The 22318-nt window shown below is 43.0% G+C and overlaps 1 protein-coding gene across 1 annotated transcript in view; it reads left to right on the top strand.

Annotated features, from left to right (window-relative positions):
- Positions 1-22318, top strand: part of tmtc2a (transmembrane O-mannosyltransferase targeting cadherins 2a) — a 62390-nt gene that overhangs the window by 32633 nt on the left and 7439 nt on the right. The window contains exons 3-10 of the mRNA XM_084346465.1: positions 9106-9940; positions 10932-11046; positions 11807-11892; positions 12926-13110; positions 13264-13342; positions 15548-15669; positions 19302-19383; positions 21576-21690. Coding sequence (XP_084202591.1) covers positions 9106-9940; positions 10932-11046; positions 11807-11892; positions 12926-13110; positions 13264-13342; positions 15548-15669; positions 19302-19383; positions 21576-21690 — 1619 coding nt within the window. The remainder of the gene's footprint in view (positions 1-9105; positions 9941-10931; positions 11047-11806; positions 11893-12925; positions 13111-13263; positions 13343-15547; positions 15670-19301; positions 19384-21575; positions 21691-22318) is intronic.

Here is a 22318-nt window from a genome sequence, read left to right on the forward strand (position 1 = left end):
AACGGATGTTTGTGTACGCTGTCGATTTAAATTCTTTGAGAGAAAAATCCGAATGGGAAGGTCAGACTGCACCTCGTCTCTGGCAACTTTGGATCCTTGTTGAGGTTTTAAAAAGAGTTCTGTGCATGTATTTGTCACGATCGTATTGTTTTATCTGGCGTTCCCACTTTTCCGTCCGCCCCTTATATGAACAAAGACCGTATAGAGACAGAGCTTTCGGGAGTGAAACCTGAAAGAAGTCGAGCACTTCTTGTTCCAGTCGGTTGCCTTACGCTCCGAAAGATTTCATCACCCTCGGTGCTTGTCAGACGGCGTTATGAAAAATCACATTTCCTTGTTTATTTATCACACAGGAGCGCTGGGCTATCACCAGCAGCCGCCACCTCTCTGCCCAGACACAATAGCCCTGGCCAGCATTCCCGTGCCAGCCCGTCTGCTCCAGCTGCCAGTCCCCCCCTCCCTCCTGCCACCAGCAGCACATCTGGCTCGTTTATCACTCTGGCAATGCCCTCCTCTATTGCCCCAGTCACGGTTATCTTGGCGGGGAGCTCGTTATGTGCCGGGGCCAGCCACGGGGGCAATCATTTCCTCGATTACGAGCCAGACGTCTCTGGACGCATGGGAACACAAAAGGGAGAAGAGGGAATACGCGAGGGAGAGGGAAACTGTGCTCTCACTTCCTTTCTATTATCTGTTTTTTTTTTTTTTTGTTTTCTCACCTACCGTGCCCTAAAAGCACTTTGGGAACGGACTCGCTCAGCTACTGAGGCAAGCAGGTTGCAAACAAAGCAGCGTTTTTTTTTCCCCCCTTCGATCAAAAAATATTCAATTTCTTCCACAATGAAGCGAAAGATTGAAAAATCCTCCCCATCACATTACCTGACCACAGCCACGAGCAATGAGAAAATGCAAATCAGCCGCGGCGTAGCAGAGGAGACAGATGCGCTTCGGCCAGCACTCCATTTCTCATCCTATTAACTCCCTAATCAGACCGAGATGAGATTTCAAATGGGACAAGGTAGGACGGAGGGAGACGGAGAAAGTGATAGATGGAGACAAAGGAAGGTGTGGTGCCTGTTGAGAAGGCAGAATGAGTCTCACATGCCGGGATCATAGGAACGTAATGTCTTTGTTCTTTCCAATCTCCGTTTGTCAGTGACTAAAATTAACAGGTTGATGAATGAGGCCAAGAGAAACGGTTAGCTCTTGTTGGTAATCTGAAAAGTCAGGGATCTTTCCGCTGAGCTTGAGCTGGGCTGCCTTTGTTCAAATGTTGCGCAAGGATTTGAAGCTTTTACTTGTGCGCCCGTGATTACACCTTTCAGATAAAGGTGTGAAATTAAATACAGTCCCTCAATTGAAAATAAAGGAGATTTACCCTCCCTAATCCTCCATATTCCACGCCTTTCTGAAACTTTCAATGTGTGCACCTGGAGTCAAAGAAAAGATGAGACTGAGAGTTCAACGGAGGGATCTGATCACGTTCCTTCAATTAAAATGTTACCGACTCCTCCTCCTCGTTTGTCTCCATGAGCGCTGCAGGCACGCACATTAAGTTCAGTGTAACCAGCTGACGGCTTGATGAATGTCGTGCCAATTATCTTGTAGCAGAAGCATTCGGCCGTGAAATGATGCCCTCTGTAGCAAGTTCTGCTGCGTGCTCTTTACCTAGCTCGCTTTAATGGGTAATGCAAGTTCAGGCTTTTGGGTGACGTGGCATCCTGTTGGTGAAGCATGAACTTCAGCGTCAGCTTCAAATTTATCCAGTTTTTATCTCTGTTGTTGTTGCAATGTTGCATTGAGTGACACTTTAAAATCAGCTCTGAGCAATGAAATCCACCATGATGTCATTTTGAAGCCACGAGATTGGCATTATGGCCGTCGCCATCTTGTTTTTTGAGTCCAGAAATGGCCATTATATGGTCCCTGCGTTATTGTTGATTTTACTCTGGGTGGAACCTTAATTTACAAACTGATCATCATGCTGTGTTGAAGAAGATTTGAAACCAGCGACTGAGACCATAAACTCCTTAGGAAACTGTTTACTGAGGTGATAAATCAAGTGAGAAGTAGGGTCATTTCCTCATAAGCTTACATACAACCTGACTTCTTTTTGAAACCAGCAGAGTTAGAAGAGTTAGAAAGAAATGCTCCGTCCTTATTTTATACCGTCAGTTAATGTGTTATTTAGGTAAGGGTGATGAATGGCATTGTAAATATGCGCATGGACTTTTCTGGATACATTTGACGTAACGACGGTAAATGAAGCCTTAAATCACTTCCCAATTAAGAACGAATCTGTTTGTAAGAGTGATTGTTGTATGTTTGTACTCGGAGCGAGCATTTAAGCTGTTCATGATTGTCTTAAATGCTGAAAATCACCTGACGAAAGTCTTTCAAGTAACTAAGGGCCAGAAACACTAAATCAGATGTGTGACATCTCATCAAGAGCATCCAGAGTTTCTATGTTGTATTAAAACCCCTTTCACGCCGGTGTCCCTACATTACTCTTACAGGAGGCTCTTTAAATGTCAGGCTAACACCGCCGGCGCCCTTCCTTTGATCAGCTGTCTTGGTGGCTTCAACCTGTGACCCATCTCATTACAGGTCTCTGTGCCGGCAGCAGCGTGGCTTTCATGGAGAGAACTGTGGGGTAATTAGGTCACTCTATCAAAGTCAACCCTCTCAATGCCAGCCAGCCACGCTGCTGCTGCTGCTGCTGCTGCTGCTGTCTGATGACTTGGGTGAGTCGAGCCAAGTCAGCAGAATCCAGAACACATTAGAGGGCTGGAAAAAGAACTGGATGCATGCCTCATTGTACCTTTCAACACAGTTTAGCATGTCACTGGTAATGCATCAAATATGAGCGCCGCTGGATGTGTGTTGAGCAAACACACGGACTGTCCAAAAGCTTTGAAACGCCTTTCCATGCACATGTCACGGAGAAAGCGGGGTGATGTATCTCCCGCTCAACTTTCTGAAAAACACCTTTTAAAAGAATAGCTGCTGATCAAACCTCGTGGTTGGCATCACGCTTTGCTAAAAACAGATTTTGGAGGAAAACAAGAAAACAACTTAATTAAAATTTCTCAACGGGCTTTCGAAAAACATCCCGTACACGACCGGCCCAGTCTGCTGGGAAAGAGTTACGAGCCGCTTAAATTGGAAATGACTTTAACAAGTAAAGTCCGGAAGATTGATCCCCTGCTGTCTTGCGTCAGTCCACAGCAGCTTTAAACAGCGCTCGTATGAAGTCAGCCGTGTCCCGCTGTTTCTTCAGACATGTTTTAAACACTCTGCACGCTACAGTGTCAACAGGCAGACCACACACTTCTGGGATTAATAAAAACGAGAGCTAATAATGAATGGCACCGTTAAAAGATGAAGGCTCGGGAGTTTAATACTGTATGTTTATGTGCGGAAAGAGAGCGGCGGAGGGAATGAGAGAGGGGCAAATTCAGGGAAGAGAGAGTAATAAACCGAGGGAGAACAAAAACTAGGAGAGGGGAAAGCCACAAAAATTGATGCTGAATTTCCAAATGAGGATCCAAAGCGGAGGAGATATGTGGAAGAGCGTTAGGTTCAAACGCTTGGAGCGAGTGGGGATGTTGCGTTTGACAGTTGGCGGGGGATTACGCCAGCCGTCCTCCATGGATACACAGATCTCAAGGCTAGTCAATCACAGCTAGAAGCAGTTCCCAGGAATTTAAGTTCAACTGCAGGAAAGATGAAAACAGTTAAATCAGAGGTAACCTTGGAAAAGCAGACGCTGGTGATACATCTGGTGTTCGTGTGGCCATTTTGTTTTCGGTGGTGCTATCTTTATTTTCCCACCTTTTTCTCACATGGAAGCTAGCCAAAACATGCTAACTTGCACTGATCACCTCTGTTTTTTTTTTAGATTTGAGCTCAAGCTTCATTGTGTGTGAACAGTTTCATTACAGCAGACGCAGAGCTTTTATGGAGAATGCTAATTTTAATGCTAACTTTGGATTTGCCATGTTGTAGCCTAGACCGTTAGCACAGCGCTCTAACTAACGTCTGATTTAAATGTTTATCTCCGTGTCGGACTGAAAGTAAATACAGGAAGCACCTTGGATTAGCTAGTGTGGCTAACTGCCTTTGCATTTAAGTCAATACGATACATTCTTTTGCTGGACATTACGTTACGTTAGCATTAGCCACGGATACGAGAATATTGATTTCAGTTATTTTCTCAGTGTATAACTGAAAGTAAACAGAGAAAGCACCCTCTTGGATTAGCTAGTGTGGCTAACTGTGTTCGGATTTAAGTCAATGTGATACATATTTTGCTAGTCTTTCCGTTGTATTAGCATTAGCCAAGGCAAGGTTGACAAATACCTGAATTTTACTTAAATTGAGTTCTTTCATTGAAGCCGGTGTGAAAAGAGAAGAGCTATAAGAGTTTGTTGGTTTGTCAGCAGGATTACACAAAAACCACTGAACAGATTTCCATGAAACTTAGGCTGTGGGTGGGTATCGGCCCAGAATAGACCCATTAACATTTGCAGCGGATCTGGATAAAGAGACTGATCCAGGAATTTTTCTCACTTTCACTTTAACATCGTGAGACAGGATGTTTTTTGACATTTCCTTTCATTTCTCAGGGAATAATGCATGGGGAAAAAATCTGGTGTATTTAGCTGGCTGTTAACTGAGTAAGTGCAATTTGATGTGGATAAAGGAGACTTTTGGGCCTTGGCGGAGGTATGCTCTTCTGGTTTTTCATTGTGTTGGGAGGGAAAAACTCAGCTGCAGTGGAATTTGTCAGATTTTTCTTTCCTGCGTACACGGACACATGTGTATAAACACAGTAAAGACCTTTCTGGTAGCAGCAGTTTGGCTTGTCAAACACAGGTGTAGCTCATAGCCTTAATTAGGTCTGTCCTTGTGTTGAGCGTGCTAGCTTACTGGCACACTTGAATGTGGCAGCACCATTGTTAACGTGATTAGTTACACCTGTGCTATCCTCGGAGTCAAATCGTGCACCGTGAGATAGACTCAAGAAATGTCCAGATTATTGTCTAAGATTGCTGTAAGATGATTATTTTTCATTTAAGGCATTTATCCACTGTTTTTGCTCAAAACGTATGTGCAGTTAGCACAAAATAGCTCATATTAAGGGCTCTATTAGTAAGGATAGCGCCCTGCCAATATTCATTTTTTCTGTTAGGAAAATCAATAAATCAACGGCTCAATCAAGAGGTTAAAGGAGTTTTTAGAGCAATTGGATGGTGTAGTTGATTGGGAGTGATTTAGTTGTTAGAGGTGACTGAAGATCTATTTTCGACCACAAAAGACAGAAGAGTGGCGGAGAAGGTCAAACCAGACTCCAGCAGTCCTGGTTTCCACTTTTACAGGAAATAAAAAACAGCAATCCTTCCATTTTGTGCCCGCTTCAATAACCAACAGGTTGTTTGTTGCTGACTTTGTGAATTCACCATCATCCATCATTAAAAAGCAGAGCCAGCCTCCATGGCGGCACGCTTGCAGTTTGAGTTGTGAGTTTGTGATTGATCGGGCAGTCAATTAAGGAACGATTTGGAAATAGACAAGGCAGCGAGGGGTAAAATGAAGCTCATTCACCTAAATACCACAAATGACTCTCTCGCTGGAATTGGCTTATCTTCGGATACCAAGCAGAATTGGATTTCGCAGACAGTTTCCTCCCTTGACAGCTGATACGGCCTCATCCATCAATAAGCACCCCCCTCCTTCCCGCTTTTTGTGTAAAAGGCACTCTCCTTCATCCTTTGTGTACCACCTTTCAGCATCCAAATCAATATCCAATTTTTTTCCCCACCCTCACTTCCTCTCAGAGTGCTCCAAAGTGTTGAACTCCTTGGCCTGGCCCTTTTCCATCTTACTAATGACGAGTGACTTTCTGTAAACTAGCTGTGCCGACTCTCCCTACCTCAGCTAAACTCTTCGGGGGAACGAATGCTTTTCCATTTCAGATCTGGAGAAATCAACTGGAGCCAGTAGGTCAGGCGAGTCGATGCTTAAACCTCTTATTCTAATCCGAACATGGAGATCTTGTGTTTTCCATCATGGTTCATGAAAGTGCTCAGATGAGCTCAATCATGCATTGCCCTTATTCCAAAAAGACAATATTCCTACTAAGATGTTCCCTAATGAAAAAAATAGAGCATTTTTAACAACATATAACCTAATTGTACTTGTACATTTGATATTTAAGTACATTTAATATCAGACACTTTGAAGACTTTTACTTAAGTAACACGATATCTTTACTTTTACTCAAGTATGACTGAGGTCGTGTGTCTCAAACTGTGGTAAAAACACAGATTAAATGCATATTTTCCTCCAACGTCAGGGTGGGAGACTTGAATGTGGTTGAATGAATGTAGTATAAACGTTGGTAATTTATCTAATAGTTGTCATTTTACAGCTTCTCAATTGACCAGCAACTGAAAAGACAATACAAAGTAAAAATCATTACGCCATATTTCAACGTAAAACAACATTTGATGACTCATTAGCTGATGTTAGCATGATTACATCCAGTGTGTTTCACTTCCAGGTTTAGACTCCAAAATGTGTTTCTAATCGTATCCCATCAAAACAGTATCGTTAGCTAGAATGTGGTTGAATGCTAACGCTAGCTGTTGTCTGATAGAAGCTAATCGGTTATCAAACCTGTAGTTTTACCTTGTAATATGGTCCGACGTCCCTCCTGATTAAACTATCCGTTGTCTTTGCAGTTGCTAATCAATCAGGAAGCAGTGAAATGACAACAATTTGTCTGATCGCCTGCGTTTATAAGACTTGCACGCCGGATCACAGCAGTACGACATCTGAGCTTCCCCCCCCCCTGAGTTCGATATCAGAGGAAAATGGCCGATACAAATAAAAGCGTGTTCTTTGTTCTTTGTGTAGCCTTTAAAAAATATTTTATCTGCCTATTGTGCAATCCATTCAGGGTGGATTATACTGAGAGTCTGAATTATTACCATAGTAAACTCACTTAAGAGATAAGAACATAAGTAGGGCTACACTGGATCAACACTTTGAGTTATAGATGCCCTGATGGTGATTATTCATATCAAGGCCAACCCTGAACCACAAAACTAGACCGCCAATATATAAATTCCTCCTGTCCTCAGTAATAATACAACACAGGATAAACAGCATTTACAGTACAAGCGTGCAGCAGTAGCTCTAATTCCCTCCGGACAGGTTCAAATAGAGTTCATATTACACTGCTGCTCGGGAAAGAACGAATGGGCTCAGAAAAAAGGAAGTGTGCAGCATCTCTGTGATAATCACTCACGATGTTATGTCGTTTTCAGTCCACAAGGTAAAGAGGAACATGAATAACAAGCACTTTTTGGGTCCGGACTGCGCCACGCTGTCTCTGTCAGTAAGTCTTTGCCTGTGTGACGTTCCAGTTTCACCAGTTTTTAATGAAAGAAATGAAATCAGATTTACTTAAGCTTGGCAAAAACACATCACTAAATCAGATTTAAGCCGTAATTGATTTCAGAGAGCATCGCCACAGAATGTGGTACTGAGGAAATTTGACATCAAAACATCTGACAGAACCAGAAATGGCATCGGTCTTACGGAGACGCCTTCCCATATTTCTCCCCGCTGTCACTGAGGAATGTCATTTAACAAGCGGGTGATCAAAGGTCAAGGATGTGATTATACAACCCTGTCATGTCCTAGTATCTGTAACTCAAATTGCAGATCATTGTAAAGCAACTGAAATGAGTTATACTTTTGGCCCCGTGGCATAACGCATACTTCCCGTATCTAATTTATGCATCGAAGTCCAATTCTTTAACCGAATGGCCTTCCAAGTATCAATACAGCTGGTTTTTAAGAGTTGAACATGCTTTTCAAGTTTTATAAGGGGACCATTCAGTCGAGGTTGGCGTGTGACACTTCTTCTTAAAGGTGTTGCGTGCCAGATTACCCTAATGGCGATCATGCTGCAGATTTAATGCTCTTATGAGATGTAAACAGCATCTACATGCCAACACAATGAGTCCTAAGCTGATTAGCGGTCACACTCACTGCAACCCTGACAGGCAACAAGGGAAGACTTATGGAGAAAGCCTCTCATGCTTTAGGTTTACTTCAAAGTTGACCTCTGATAGGTCAGGACTGAGGGGAGGGTGGTTTAATTATATACGCAGAATTATGGCTAACGGTTAGCTGGCTAGCCTCAGTGCTGTGGTGTGTTTTGTGGAGGTGAAGAGCTCCAGAAGTCACTGTAATGCGTATATATGAATATTTTCTTTAAAAAAATCGAATTTCTGCGTAATTTTTCTCCATACTGATATCAGTATGTCTTCAACCTGCAAGTTTAACAGAGTTACGTTTTCTTTCCTTTCATTTTCTTTGGGGTTTTCCCCTGTTATCCTCGATAAAACCTTCCTGACATTTAAGTATTTACTGCCAAACCAAATGTGAAAATTCATCTTTCACCAGTTTGAAAACGACATATTCCATTAAAAATGACTATTTCGTGATTCGAGCCGTCACGTTGCTGCTGACAGAAAGTGACACCCGTTACGGCGCGCAGCTGTCCAAGTCCCGGTGCGTCTTTCACCAGTTTGAATATGTCATATTTCACTATTATCATGTAAACAGAGCCGTGTTGTTTCTGGCTGCGGTGCATTTTAATTTTAAGAACTGTGCTAGTGTTACAGAGGACTGTATAATTGTACGTGAGTGCGGTCTCGGCCCCGGGCAGCTATCAAAAACATTCCTGAGATTGCTTTGCATAGTTTCTCTAGTTTCTATATAGCATTTCTGTGATAAATCAAACCCTAACAGCTCATCGTGAAATACTGGACCATCCCTCTTAATAACTTGTTGTCTACAGAGACTATAAATATGTTTACAAGACGGTGGTTGCTCTGATTCAGCTCTGATCCAAACCCTGAATAACTTGACAGGTATTAAAATAGCCTCTAAAAATGAAAACTAATTCATGTGCTCTGGCGCACGGACAAAATATTGCGGCTTTGACTAAGCTCTTCTGGACTGAGATGTTGATTTAGGTGTTTTCCTTTAGCATGACTTTTTTTTTTTCTTCCTCCTCTCTTCCAGAAAAAGAACATCAGTGTTTTGCTGAGTCTCGGCGTGCTGGCTTCCTGGGGAGTGTTTCTGCTGTCAGCTCGCCTCTACTGGATGGGCAATAAGCCTCCCAATTTCTCCAACTCTGACAACCCTGCAGCTGACTCGCCGCATTTTCTCACACGGACGCTGACGTTCCTCCACCTGCCCGCTGCCAACGCCTGGCTCCTGCTCTGCCCTGACAAGCTCAGTTTCGATTGGTCCATGGACGCCGTGCCCTTGGTCAGGTCCCTGGCCGACTGGAGGAACCTTCACACTGTTGCCTTTTATGGTGGATTTATCCTCCTGGCTTTGTTTGGCCTTCGCAGCCCCACCTGCAAAGCCAAGGAGACCAATGGGAAAGCTCATATCACTAATGGGAAATCAATCACTAACGGGAATGGTTACCATGCCCCTGACACAAACCATAACACAGACCAGGGGCCGCCAAAGACCACCCTGAACGGCTCAGGTGGACTCCACCAATGCCCTCCACGGACGTCCCTGCCCCCCACAGAAAACCTAGTGCTGTTATCATTAGGCATCATGTCACTGCCTTTCATCCCAGCAGCTAACCTGTTCTTTTATGTTGGTTTTGTAATAGCAGAGAGGGTACTGTACATCCCCAGTATAGGCTTTTGCTTACTGGTTGCGACCGGTGCAAGAACCTTGTACGTCAGACTGAGGACTAAAGGCTGTAAGGCCTTGCTGTTGTGTCTCTGCACGGGACTAGTGCTGCTGAACGGGCTCAGAACTGTTCAGAGAAACAGGGACTGGAGCGACGAGGAGAATCTCTACAAGTCTGGGATTAGTGTGAATCCTGCTAAAGGTAAGAGAAGAGCACCAGTGTTCATCAGGGATGGGTATCAACTTTAACCTTTGTCGGATACACTCAAATTCTTGTTGCTAAAGCCAGCTTGACTATATCGCTAGTAGATAATGGTGGCTAATGTTAGCTAACATTAGCACACTTCAGATATTGCTGTACAACTAATACTACCAAGTCAATTTGCAGGTTTAATGCCTTGTTTTTACTTATGCTACCTTTACACCATGTTAGCATTTACCATCAGGCCGTGTCACTTCTAGTCACGGTGACGGCAGCAGCTTCAACTTTTGCTTGGTTAGGTTTAGGAAAAGAACATAGTTTGGTTTAATTAAGTAAATTAATTACATGATTTTGTAAGTTAACTTACGTAAGTGTTTAAGTATGCAGTGAATGAGGTGGGAGTAGGTTGGTGGGTGACTCCCAGGACCTTTAGTCAGGAGACTGGGGTTTGCGTCCTGTGTAGAGCAAAGCTATTCAAACTCGAGCCATGATTTTTCTTTCTTTTTTTCTTGCCATTCTTAAATATCCTACGATTGCCTGAGGAAACAGAAAAACGAAGCTACCGCATGTTGAACTAATAACCATCTATACTCAAACAAGACCCAGCCCTACCTCATAAGACTTATTCCTCTGCTGGCTGTCTCCACACTGTTGCACAGCCTTGTTCATCATCTGAAAATAACAGAACATCTCTGCTCGGGGAGCTGCAACACAGTTCAGCCCACAGAGAAATCCACAGTGTGACTTTCAGGCTCTTTCATGAAAGATTTGCTTTGAAAAAAGTTCAATTTCAACACAGAATTAATTCTACACCACATCACAACATGAACATAAGCAGAATAACTATGTACACAGCTGTACAAAGGCTTTTGTGTTTATTCAACTAACTGGTGCCAGTTTATTTTTGAAACTTGACAGCACTAACACAATCTCTGAATGTGTTTTGCTTCTTCTGAAAGTGCAACTTTTGACTGACACTTGTCTCCCGTAGCCTGGGGAAACTTGGGGAACGTACTGAAGAACCAGGGCAAAATGGCGGAGGCAGAGAGGGCGTACAGAAACGCTCTGCACCACCGAGGGAACATGGCTGACATGCTGTATAACCTGTGAGTGTTAAAGATCTGAGATCCTCCTTCCCCGCTGTTTGCAAAGTCTTGACACCGACGAGTTCTGATTCCTCCCATCCATCACTTGAGATCGCAGAACAAGAAAGGCAGAACGACGGCGAGAGTGACAGACGGCGAGAAGCTAAAACAAAAATAGATCTGATACTAGTGAGCGTGATGCAAGAGTGTGACAAAGAGGAAATAACTTTTTGCGTGTCCCCTCGTGGCTCTTCGTAGCTTGAGCTTCTGATTTGATTAGTCGTGGCTTTTTGCAGGGCCTGTGGGAGAAAACGAGCAACTTCCAACCCTGCGACACAAGGTGTCAAAGGTGCCAAAACCTCACAGCAGACCCATGTCTCTCTCCTCGCTCTCATGCTGACACTGTTTTTCTCTCGACTTCTCGGCTGCCTCTCAAGTTACGGGTGTCAGGAAGCTGGCAAAGCAACATAGGGAGAAGAAGGGAGAAGGGAAAACCAAACGATGTGTTTTTTTGAACCCTTTAAAACGGAGGTGCTGCTTGAATGTGATTGATGGTTGGGTGCATCGGGGTTATGTGTTGGTATATTGGGGTAAAGGATACAGAAGCCGCTACTTCTTTGTGTTTTCATTGCCGAGCTTTTACCCAAAGTGCCCTCATCACTTTGACATTCTGGTTAAGCTTTTCTTTACCTTCGCAGATTAAAAATAACAAGACAAATACTCTGTTACGCACATTATTATAAAAACGTCCCACATGTTTTGCTTTCTTTGTGTCTTTCAGTGGCTTGCTGCTGCAGGAGAATGAGCGGTTTACCGAAGCGCTCCATTATTACAAACTGGCCATCGGGAGCCGGCCAACACTGGCATGTAAGTCAACTTTTAAAGACTCTCCTTTTTATAGCTGATTCTTGATGACTGGAGCAATTAGACGTCCTCCTTTTTGGCCGATTCTTGGTATGGATTAATTAAGTGTGAGCTAAGGGGCCATTATTGGATCACCATTATGGTCCAAGTTTAATGCTGAATTAGATGTTCCTTTGCCACGTGGTCATTTAAAGGGTCATATTCAGGCTACTTGAGTGTGACAGTGAAGTGACGAGATTCAATCTCACACTTGGGTGCTCGCATGTGAGATGAGGGGCTGTCTTTTACAGTACCAAGGACAATTTTATGAGAGAGGACAGGTTTCCAGACTCCTTCCTTTCAGACTTGATAAGCTATCTTCAATTCGCCCTCAGTTTAATCTCCTTTTAGCTTAATTTATTTCTATTTCTTACCGACTTACTTACTTTCTTATGGTACTTTTATCTGCCTTTGACCTCTGTCCTGAATCCTTTTGGCTATATTATAAGTAGAGCCCGACCAATATATATCAGCCGATGTTGGTCTATTACAGATATATTGGTATCTATGTATATGTTATCGGATATAAAAACTCCTGTTTTAAAGATTTCGATAAAGAAAAAGGGGCTTTGTCAGAAGTGTTTGACTACCACATTTATGGGATCACAGCAAAAAGTGTGTGTTTATCAGCCATTATATCAATATCAGAATTTTTTTTTACTCTCTAATATCGGCACCGGCCCCAAAAATCGATGTCTATCATTTAACTAGCTTTGTTTAGCCTCAACATCCCCTCCACTCTTAGATACTGAATTACTGCCTTTTCCACAGCTTTTGATGGCATTGATTACTGGTATAATCAATTGAACCATGTATGAAAAACTTAAACCTGTGAATTAATCTGTATTTCAGTTTTCCAACTGATCATAAATGAAAAGCTTTAAATGAAAAAAGCAATCTAGCAGCTCTAACTGCAAGAAAATGTAACAAACAAGGAAGGAAATGTAAAATTATTATTTATTTTTTATTAATTAATATCCCCTCCTCCTCTTCATAGCGGCCTACTTGAACACAGGAATCATCCTGATGAACCAGGGCAGCCTGGAGGAGGCCAAACGCACCTTCCTGACCTGCGCCGACATTCCCGACGAGAACCTGAAGGACCCCCACGCCCACAAGAGCTCCGTCACCAGCTGCCTGTACAACCTGGGGAAGCTGCTCCACGAACAGGGCCAGCAGGAGGTCAGACAATGCTTTTTAAAAATTACTTTATGATTTAACCACTTACTACGTATCCTTTTATGTAGGTCGAAAAGCTCAACCAGTCCCTCGTCAATTACAAGTCCTGTATTATGCTGATTCAAAGCTGGACTAACTTGTTTCCCTCCCCTACAGGAGGCCCTGTCTATATATAAGGAAGCGGTACAGAAAATGCCCCGACAGTTTGCACCACACAGCCTTTTCAACATGATGGGTGAGTTATTGTGGGAGCCTGTTTCCCTTCCGGTCGTGGTTCGTGAAGCAGAAACTGAAATTCTAGGATTGTTATTATTATTATCATCCAACTGTACCAAATGCCATTTAGTTTTGTTTTTTTACATTCAGAGCTTTGGTTAAGGTTTTTTTTTATAATATACAATATACAATATTCAATATCGTCATTATATGATGCCATCACCTGAAAGATGAATAAATAAACCCTCCAAAAATAAGATGATTCATTAAAGGTGCACTATGTAATTTTAGGGAAGAAATTTTAATCAGTGGAGAAAAATCTCCATTGATTGATTTAACATGTGTAAACAAACTACATAAACAAACTACATTAACAAGCTGCCTTCGTTTTTACGACTGGAAAAATTGATTAAACTAAAATGACCTTACAGTTTTACTTTGTTTGTATGTATATATCTGTGCAGAATTAACAGATTTAAAACAGAATGAATAGACATGCAACAAAAGGTTGCATAGCATTTGATATGAATGGCAACGTTGATGCATACTTTGAAATGTTTATTAGTATCTGATGAGGTAACGAAAACCATCTGCGTGTAATAAAAATTGGCACCATCGATGACGAACAGCGTCATGACTGTGAGTAAAAAACGTGTAGTCCTCGGACGAGTTTGGCTCGAGCTTTAGTGATCAATTACACGTGTTTGTTTCCATTTCATCTGAGCTTTGAAGGAATTCAACAAATTGAAACGAACAAATTGCCAGAAAAAAAGCTTCCAGGGGACTCGGACCACCTGTTTGATTCCACAGACTGTGTGTCCTCTCGCAGAGGATCGAAGCTAATCCCTGTAATAAATCACATCCATCTCTTTGTTATTGTAACACTAATTACATTATTGGAAGCTCATCCTGACGGCATGCTTGACATTGCAGGGAGATGTGTGCGAGGAAAATTCCCCCCTCCGACGAGCTCGCTGAGAATAGGAAGTGTGTTTTGTCAGGTGGAGGGAGGGGTCGGAGGAGGGCAGTGTTTGCATTAGTGCAATGTCCGGGGGGATTCTTTGTTCAAACTGATGTCATTTTGCCCCGGGGGCTGACAGCGTGTTCTCAGATCAAACAAGATCTCATAGAGTTTCAAACACAACAGTTGTTCTTGCAGAGATTGAGCTACATCGGCGTGTTTATGCTGCATGTGAGGAATGCTGACACTTTGGATAAGAGTTAGAGACAGTTTATTTGCTCGGCACCTGTTTGAACAAAAAGAAAAGACTGGAGGAATTTTTTGAGATACGGTAATACTAACTTTTTAATTATGCACAGGGGGTGGGGAGATTTAAAGGGACAGTTCACCCCAAAATCAAAAACATAACAAAATGACTGGTGTAGTTCTGTAGAAGGAAAATAGTCCCCATATCAAAACTGCTGTGGATAATCCTAAGTAACCAGGTCGTGATTTCTGGGAAAAGACATTGCTGTGGAGTATTTAAAATCTTTTATTTTCATTAAAAAAAAAAGGTTTGGTACTTTGAGCACCAGTGACATCTAGTTCCATCTAGTGCCAACTTATTATAAGAGACACAAAACAACTACAGAGACATGAAGAGAGGCATACAACTACCTGAAGTGGACAAAAAAAGACCATGAAGAGGCTCAATATATGACAAAGAGACACAAAAGTACCACAAAGAGTCATTAAACAATCATATAGAGACACACTAAACAACTACAAAGGGGCACAAAAAGACAACTTATTCAATTTTTCCGAGAGAAGGCAGACATCTTCACATCAAAACAATCAAAAGAAAAAAATGGGATGAACTGTTCCTTCTAAATAATAAAAATCCAAAATGTAAACATGAATTAATGAATTGGTGTACCGGCATCCAAACACTGTGATGACTGGGGAGCTGAGAGCTTTGCCGAATGTGAATGAACAGGTGGTTCGACGCATGTTTGTGTGCTCATGCAGGCTACGACAGCACCAGCCTTAAACCATGACAGCTGCTGACTTTGTGTCAACGCCAAAACTTTTCCCAATAAGCCATTTTTTAAGTAATTAAATGGCCAACATGGCCAGAAGAAACCACAGCAACAAAACACGAGTTCTGTCAGTAACTAGTGTGCCAATTATAAACGTAAATCTCACATCTCCTCCACTGTGCTGTGAAAGGCTTTTGATTTCTTATGTCTCTAACCTTGACTCCTGATCGGTGTCCTGTTTCAGGAGAGGCCTACATGAGGCTGAACAGACTGGAGGAAGCAGGCCACTGGTACAGAGAGTCCCTCAGGACCAAGCCTGACCACATCCCTGCCCACCTCACTTATGGAAAACTCCTGTCCATCATCGTAAGTCCCATTACTGAGACACACACGCTCACTCACATGAAGACCCATGAGGCGAGCCGAAGCATTATCTTAGTAACGATTGCAGCGGTTAACTACCTGGCCGAATGTAATTAAACGGCACCTGAAGAAGCAGAATGTAGAAATGAATAATGCATATGAGGTGACTTATGGGACATCAGAGCGAGGCGAAGCCATCCTATCGATTCCCCTGCACAGCCTGAAGTAGTGTGATAATTTGTTATGAGGTGTAAGCTTCTGACTCTGCAAGGTGCATGCTAAACGAACTCCCTCCGATCAGACGTCAGCGAGAGGAATAGTGATGCATTCATGAACGTGTTTGACCTCCAGCAGTACTAGCTGGATGAAACAAGGAACACACAGTGTGAAAGACAGAATTAAGACAGAAATGTTTTGGATGAGAAACCTTTTTCTTTGACTTTGGATTGACCCCGATCCAGGAACGATGCCAAATAGCGGGGGGAAGAAACAGCTTCATAGTAGCTGCATAAATTCATGTGTGTTGTCTGAAGGTTACAGACGTGGGGAGTTTGTCTGGTGTAGATGAAAGCTAACCCTCTGTGATTGGATGAGTTCCAGATTATCCGTGTGTTTTCTGTCCCTCACTGTGTGTTTCATGTGAGTGTTAGAAGATGTGAAGGGCACACAAGTTCGCCCATGGACGGATTACTGAACAGGCCTCCTGGGCACAGGCCCAGGGGCCCCTTGAAACCTCGGGCCCCTATTTGAAGTGACTGTTAACATTTCATTGTGAAAATCAATCACATGAAACAGCTACAAAAAGAACGAAAACAATCAAAGAGTGACAAAATGACTACAAAGAGGCAAAAGCACTACACAAAGAGGCAGAAATCTACCACAAGAAGACAAAAAAATAACAAGGAAGAGACACAAAGCTACCACAAAAACAAGTTAATGTCCCACAAAGACCAACAAAACAACTACAAAGAGACACCAAACAACTACAATGATACACCAAACAACTACAATAATAAACAAAACAATCACAAAGCGAGACAAAGCAACTACAAAGACACACAAAACAACTACAAAGAGACACAAACAACTACAATAAGAAACAAAACAATCACAAAGTGAGACATAACAACTACAAAGACACCGAAAACAGCTACAAAGAGACACAAACAACTACAAAGACACACAAAACAACTAAAAAGGGACATAAAACAAACACGAGCAACAACATTACTACAGAGAGTCTCTTTCAATCTGGTCGTGCTCCTTTAAAAGAGATGTAGGGGGCTTTTACATGACTGTGCCAAAGGGGCCCGTTGTCTCAATCTGCCCATGAGTTTGCCCAACTTCTGTTTTATTTTTGCAGGACAAAACCCACACTTCCCGTCCTCCCACCTCCTCTCCCTTCCCATAAAAAAACAAAAACACACTTGTGTGACAACAGATGTGCTCACAGCTGAGTCAAGTTTAGATGTGGGGGTTGAGCCGCGTGTCCTCTGTAACCCCTCAGACCTCCTTCCTTCCTCAGCCTTGGGTGCCGAGTAAAGACACAACCGACCTGCAGTGCCGAACGCACTCGCAGCTGCAACCCTCACAGGCTTTAAACCGTAGTTCTGATCATTTCCGTTTTTTGTTGAAAGATTTGAAGAGACACACACACACACACCTAAAGCGCAGGTTCATGTGCGAGTCGTCCGGTGTGGCTGGACATCTGCTGTGCTCCCTCAGGCTCAGGGCTGCAGAGCCACACTGGGCCCTGCCTCACAGAGAGGCCCCCCTCCACTACTACGGGGCTTTAGGAACAGGAGATTGGATGGACCCTGGACAATGGGTCAGTAGACAGGCTTATAATGCAATTACTCTCCTTCCTTATTGAATCACTCCATCGGCTACATTTTTGGCCGTCCTGCCGGAGTCAATCGACAATACAGACACAGGGAGGAGAGGTCAAACTGAAGTCTTGTACCGTGGTTCACCCCGACATGTGCTGCTTCTCCCTGAAAGTTGATGTATCCTTGTACTTCCTGTAAGTTTCAAAGTGACCCTCTCCTCTTCTTCTTTTCAATCGACGCAATTATAAAACGGGTATGTGACAGTCTTGTACCCATCCACATCCCTCAGCAAATACAAGTGCAGCTCCTAAAGCCACTAATTTGTCTCATTCTTCCCCAAGGTCAGATCTTTTAAATAAGTCCAGTGTAACATTAGAGCCTCGCTGCCGGACTCAAACGGGTGTGGTGTGCCTTCGAGAAAGTTGTGGTCAGTCAACACGAAGATGATTTATGAATTTAAATTGTGTATTTAGATATTAGGGAAAAGTGCATCCAGAGCAATAAATCATTTTAAAAAGCATGCCATAATATTGTCTTTTGATAGTTGTTGTTTTTATTAATTAGGGCCTAATCTTTAAACCAAACACGTCATTCAGTCAGTTTTCTCTAGTGTCACATGTGGACACAGGAAGTTGCATTGACCTCATCCATGCAGTGTCCAAAACACATGGAAAGGCGTGTCAAACGGTCAAAGTCCATCAACAAGGTTAATAAAAATTAAAACTGCAAGCAGTGATAGCCCCGACAAGCGCGGGGGGTGCAGGGCCCACTTCATTACTGCATGCAGTTTCATTATTAGACTGAAGCCTTTCATAAATCTGCAAAATGATGACTTCCTTCAACCTCTTTGGACTGAGCCGCCCTACTTTCAGTTTTGATGGATGGCCGGGGAAAAGGTTTAATTGAATGTAAAGACAAAAGAGCCAAAGAAAATGTGAAATAAGCCGTCCAGGCTCTGATATTCGCTCATTCGTCCGGAGCGATTGTGGGCACAGGAGAAAGCTAATGAAGCAAACATAATATGCCCACTCCTCTCATTTATTGTTGAATGGCAAGTATATTGGCAATATGGAAGCAATCAGTGCTGAAGGCCTGAAACAAAAGAGGTGGAGAAATCGAGTTTCGTGCACACAGAAGCATACGTTTCTCCACACGCGCACGCACGTACACCTTTTAGAGATTTTTCTTTTAAGGTGCATCATGGGAGGTGGAGTACTGTTTTCTTTATGAGCCTCGGTTTCCTGCTGAAACTGAACAGCAGGGTTACCGTACTTCAACTGATGCATGTCAGCGCTCTAAAATAACATAAACATACAGGTGATGTTTGTAGCTGTGTATAATGAATCTGTCTTGAACACATTTGTGTTCAGTTATATGGTATATATGTTATATATTTACATTGTATATACTAATAATTCTTTCCCTCTTTTCTTGTTAGTAATTCATTTAAGGTATTGTCTCCTGTTATTTTATGTTACAAGTGCTAATAATGATAGTAACAATAAAAATAACAACCAACAATAATGGTAATGACGACAATAACGACGATGATGACAATAACGAGAACGACGATATCGGTAACGATGACAATGACGAAAACAGCGCCGGTAACAGCGACGACAGCAATAACGAGAACAATAATGACAAGAATAATGACGATGACAGTAAAGACAACAACAACGTGTTTTTCTGCCCTTGCAATAAACTCAGTATGAATATACTATTACAAACTATTACAGAAACACAATCACAGTATAACTTAAATATCAGGCGTGATCAATGATTTTCTTTCCCTTTTGCTTTCAGGGGCAGAAGACGGAAGCAGAGAAGTATTATCTGAGAGCTATTCAACTAGACCCGATGAAAGGAAACTGCTACATGCACTATGGTAAGAAGAGGAGTGTTTGAAACTGACTTCAGAAACGTGTCTCTGCGTTTGACAGAGCAGCGAAAAAATCTTTGATCATTTTCTACCAACTATAACCGGCACGATCCCTCTGACCGCTCTGAAATGCTGATATGTGGAACTAGTAGACACATTTCAATTGCCTTGTGTGTCTATCTATAATACAAACCTCTGCCATATGCGTCATTATAATGATCAGGCTTTGCTTCATTACGCTGCATCAGGATCATTATTAGGCAGGTTGTTTAGTCTTTTAAGCGTCACCCTCAGACCAGGAGCTGTTAAATATTCCTGGTCCTCTTACAATTTTTGTGGTAAACCACCCTGGATCTGAGCTCATGGCTTGTGTAACCTGATAAGAGTTGTGGAGAGAACCGAAGCAGCATGGTAATCATTTGGAAGCGCCGAATACATTACTATTTTTTATTATCCCCCCCTAAAATAATTGCAGTATGTTTAACAATCCCTGCGCCACAGTTACTAATTTGAAATGTTCTGTCATTCAGCTCACCGTCGGTATCAGCGCTGGCAGTGTTGGAGCTGTTTGAGGTTTTGCAGATGGCGCAAACACACACGCAAACAGGCATGTACGCCATGTTTATCTAAGTAAGGAGACGGGATCATGGTACACTGTTTACCGTTCGCAACAGAAAGTAAAACATGATACCACGCTCTGCCTGCGCTGCTGTTGATGCAGCGTTTCATATCGGTTTGGAGGAGCCGGCTCCGTGCTGCTCCGTGTCGCTATCTTTAGGATATTCATAGGAAATTAAATCTGTCCAGGCTCGCTGAAAGCACCATTGTGCGTCGTCTCTTTTCTCCTCTTCCTTATCTCCCTCTATTCCTCCTGGTGCTTTGCTCTGCGCTGGATATCTCTGGGTTGGAGTTTAGTTTGGTCCCTGGCGAGGGGCTGCGTTGCTGTCTTTGGACCGAGCTGTTTCCTCTTACACTCTTTTCTCCGACTCTGCCTATCTGGCTGTTTTTCTTTTTATCAATGTTATCTTGTAACTTCTTGCTATAGGTGATGTTTATTTGGGCCGGTCCTTCTCCTTTATCGCAAATCTGGCTGCTTTAGCTATCCGGGGTTCACTGGAGGAGCTCCAGGTGTGAGTGTGTAAGGAGTGATGATATCTGGCCACATTAAGACGCAACGGAAAGACACACACACCAGAGAGAGCGCGAGGAAGTGGCGGCTAAGACAAGGCCTCCTTTCCTGCCATTGTTCACAGTAACACATTTTAATGCAAACTGTCCCTCGTACGACCCAGTTCTGAGTATTCTGATGTGGTGATGAAGTTTGGAGGCTGCGCTTCCAAAATCACCTCAACGGCGCCTCTCCACATTCCCGTCTCCCTCCACTCAGTAACATCTGCGGCTGATCATTTATAGCCACTGAGGCAGGCACTTGTGGGTGCCGCACCAGGTGGCCAGACTCCCACAGGAAAACACATGAAATACCTCCGTCTCATCTGTGTTCTCGAACATTGCTGAGCAAAACAACAATCCTTTCACCGACTCACTTTCTGCCTCCTTGTTGCAGTTCCTGTGGTGCTCTTCTCTTTCGCTGCCTCCATTCGTCTCTTTTGTTTCACCACTGATCTCCATCTTTCATCTGTCAGAGCTTCTTCGCCTTCCATACCACTTCTTCTTTCCACAACGTGATGCTACGCATATACATATACTGTGCAGCCGTACTATTGAGTAAGTACACAGCAGGGCATTCATGACTGGATCATTTTAGCAGTCATCGAATAATTTCCAAAGTAGTCAATAATCGATTCATCGCAGGAAATGAATCATATTTTTTTCACCCAATAACAATGCTGAATTATAGTCAAAGGTCTCAACCAATAAAGGCTTAATTAGTTAATGTAGGTGGGACCAACCTGGAGGAAGGTGAGTCCTCGATTGGCTCTGAGAGGCTGTTTACAAATGAGTCGCAGTCTGATTGGATGAATCCGCAAGTTTAGTACAATTTAATGCTGACGTGCTCACAGTAACGATGATATAGAGTCATCAGGGTTCATCCTCTGGGTACCACCAATATCTGTCCACACTTTCATCTTAATCAATCCTATAGTTGTCGAGATATTCCAGTCTGGACCAACCAACCAACCAACAGACCACCAGCATGGATAAAACAGTGCCCTTCCTCTGTCTTCCCCTCTCTCCAGGTCAGTTTCTCCTGGAGCAGTCTCGTCTCGGCGAGGCGGCGGAGATGGCGGAGAGAGCTGCAGAGCTGGACAGCTCAGAGTTTGATGTGGTCTTCAGCGCTGCTCACATGCTCAGGTTGGCCAAACTGCTGACACGCAACAACAGTTTCACCGCTTGAAAAAAGCCCACCGTACAGAAAATGAAACGGACATATATATCCAAAGAAGTGTTGAGGTTTTTCAAATCCTATTGCTGCTGCGCTGCTTTTACCAATTGTGGGTTTATTCTGTACCGCTGCCATTTAATATCCATCTATGAGATATAAATTATACCGGTGTTATAGAATAGTAAATGTCCTCCCTATGGAAATAGCTGTTGTAAAAGCTGTTATGTATAACACTTATAAACAGCAGTACCCAGTTTCAGTCCATCATAGTGAGGTTGCGTCCAGGGCTTGTAAAGAAGCCGTTGGAGAATTTTCCCTCAAAGTTTGGCAAGCACGTTCGTATAAGTCTTAAAGGGACTGCAAATGCCCTCTTCTCCCAGCCACTCAAGGAAATATTGGAGCGATGTGCCTTCTTCTCTCTTTGCTCTACATATCTGGAAAAGTCATCACTGCTCTCCAGCATCCATCTAAATACAACACCACAGAGGATGTGTAAAAGAAGTTGAAAGTCTTAGGTTTGGCAGACGTTTTGCTTTTCGAAAGAGTAAATCTAAATGACAGATCAGTCTGCTGCATTGTGGTCTAACTGGTTATTTT

The sequence above is a fragment of the Pagrus pagrus genome (genome assembly GCF_965226575.1).
Source record: "Pagrus pagrus genome assembly, chromosome: 23".
Classification (NCBI taxonomy): Eukaryota; Metazoa; Chordata; class Actinopteri; order Spariformes; family Sparidae; genus Pagrus; species Pagrus pagrus.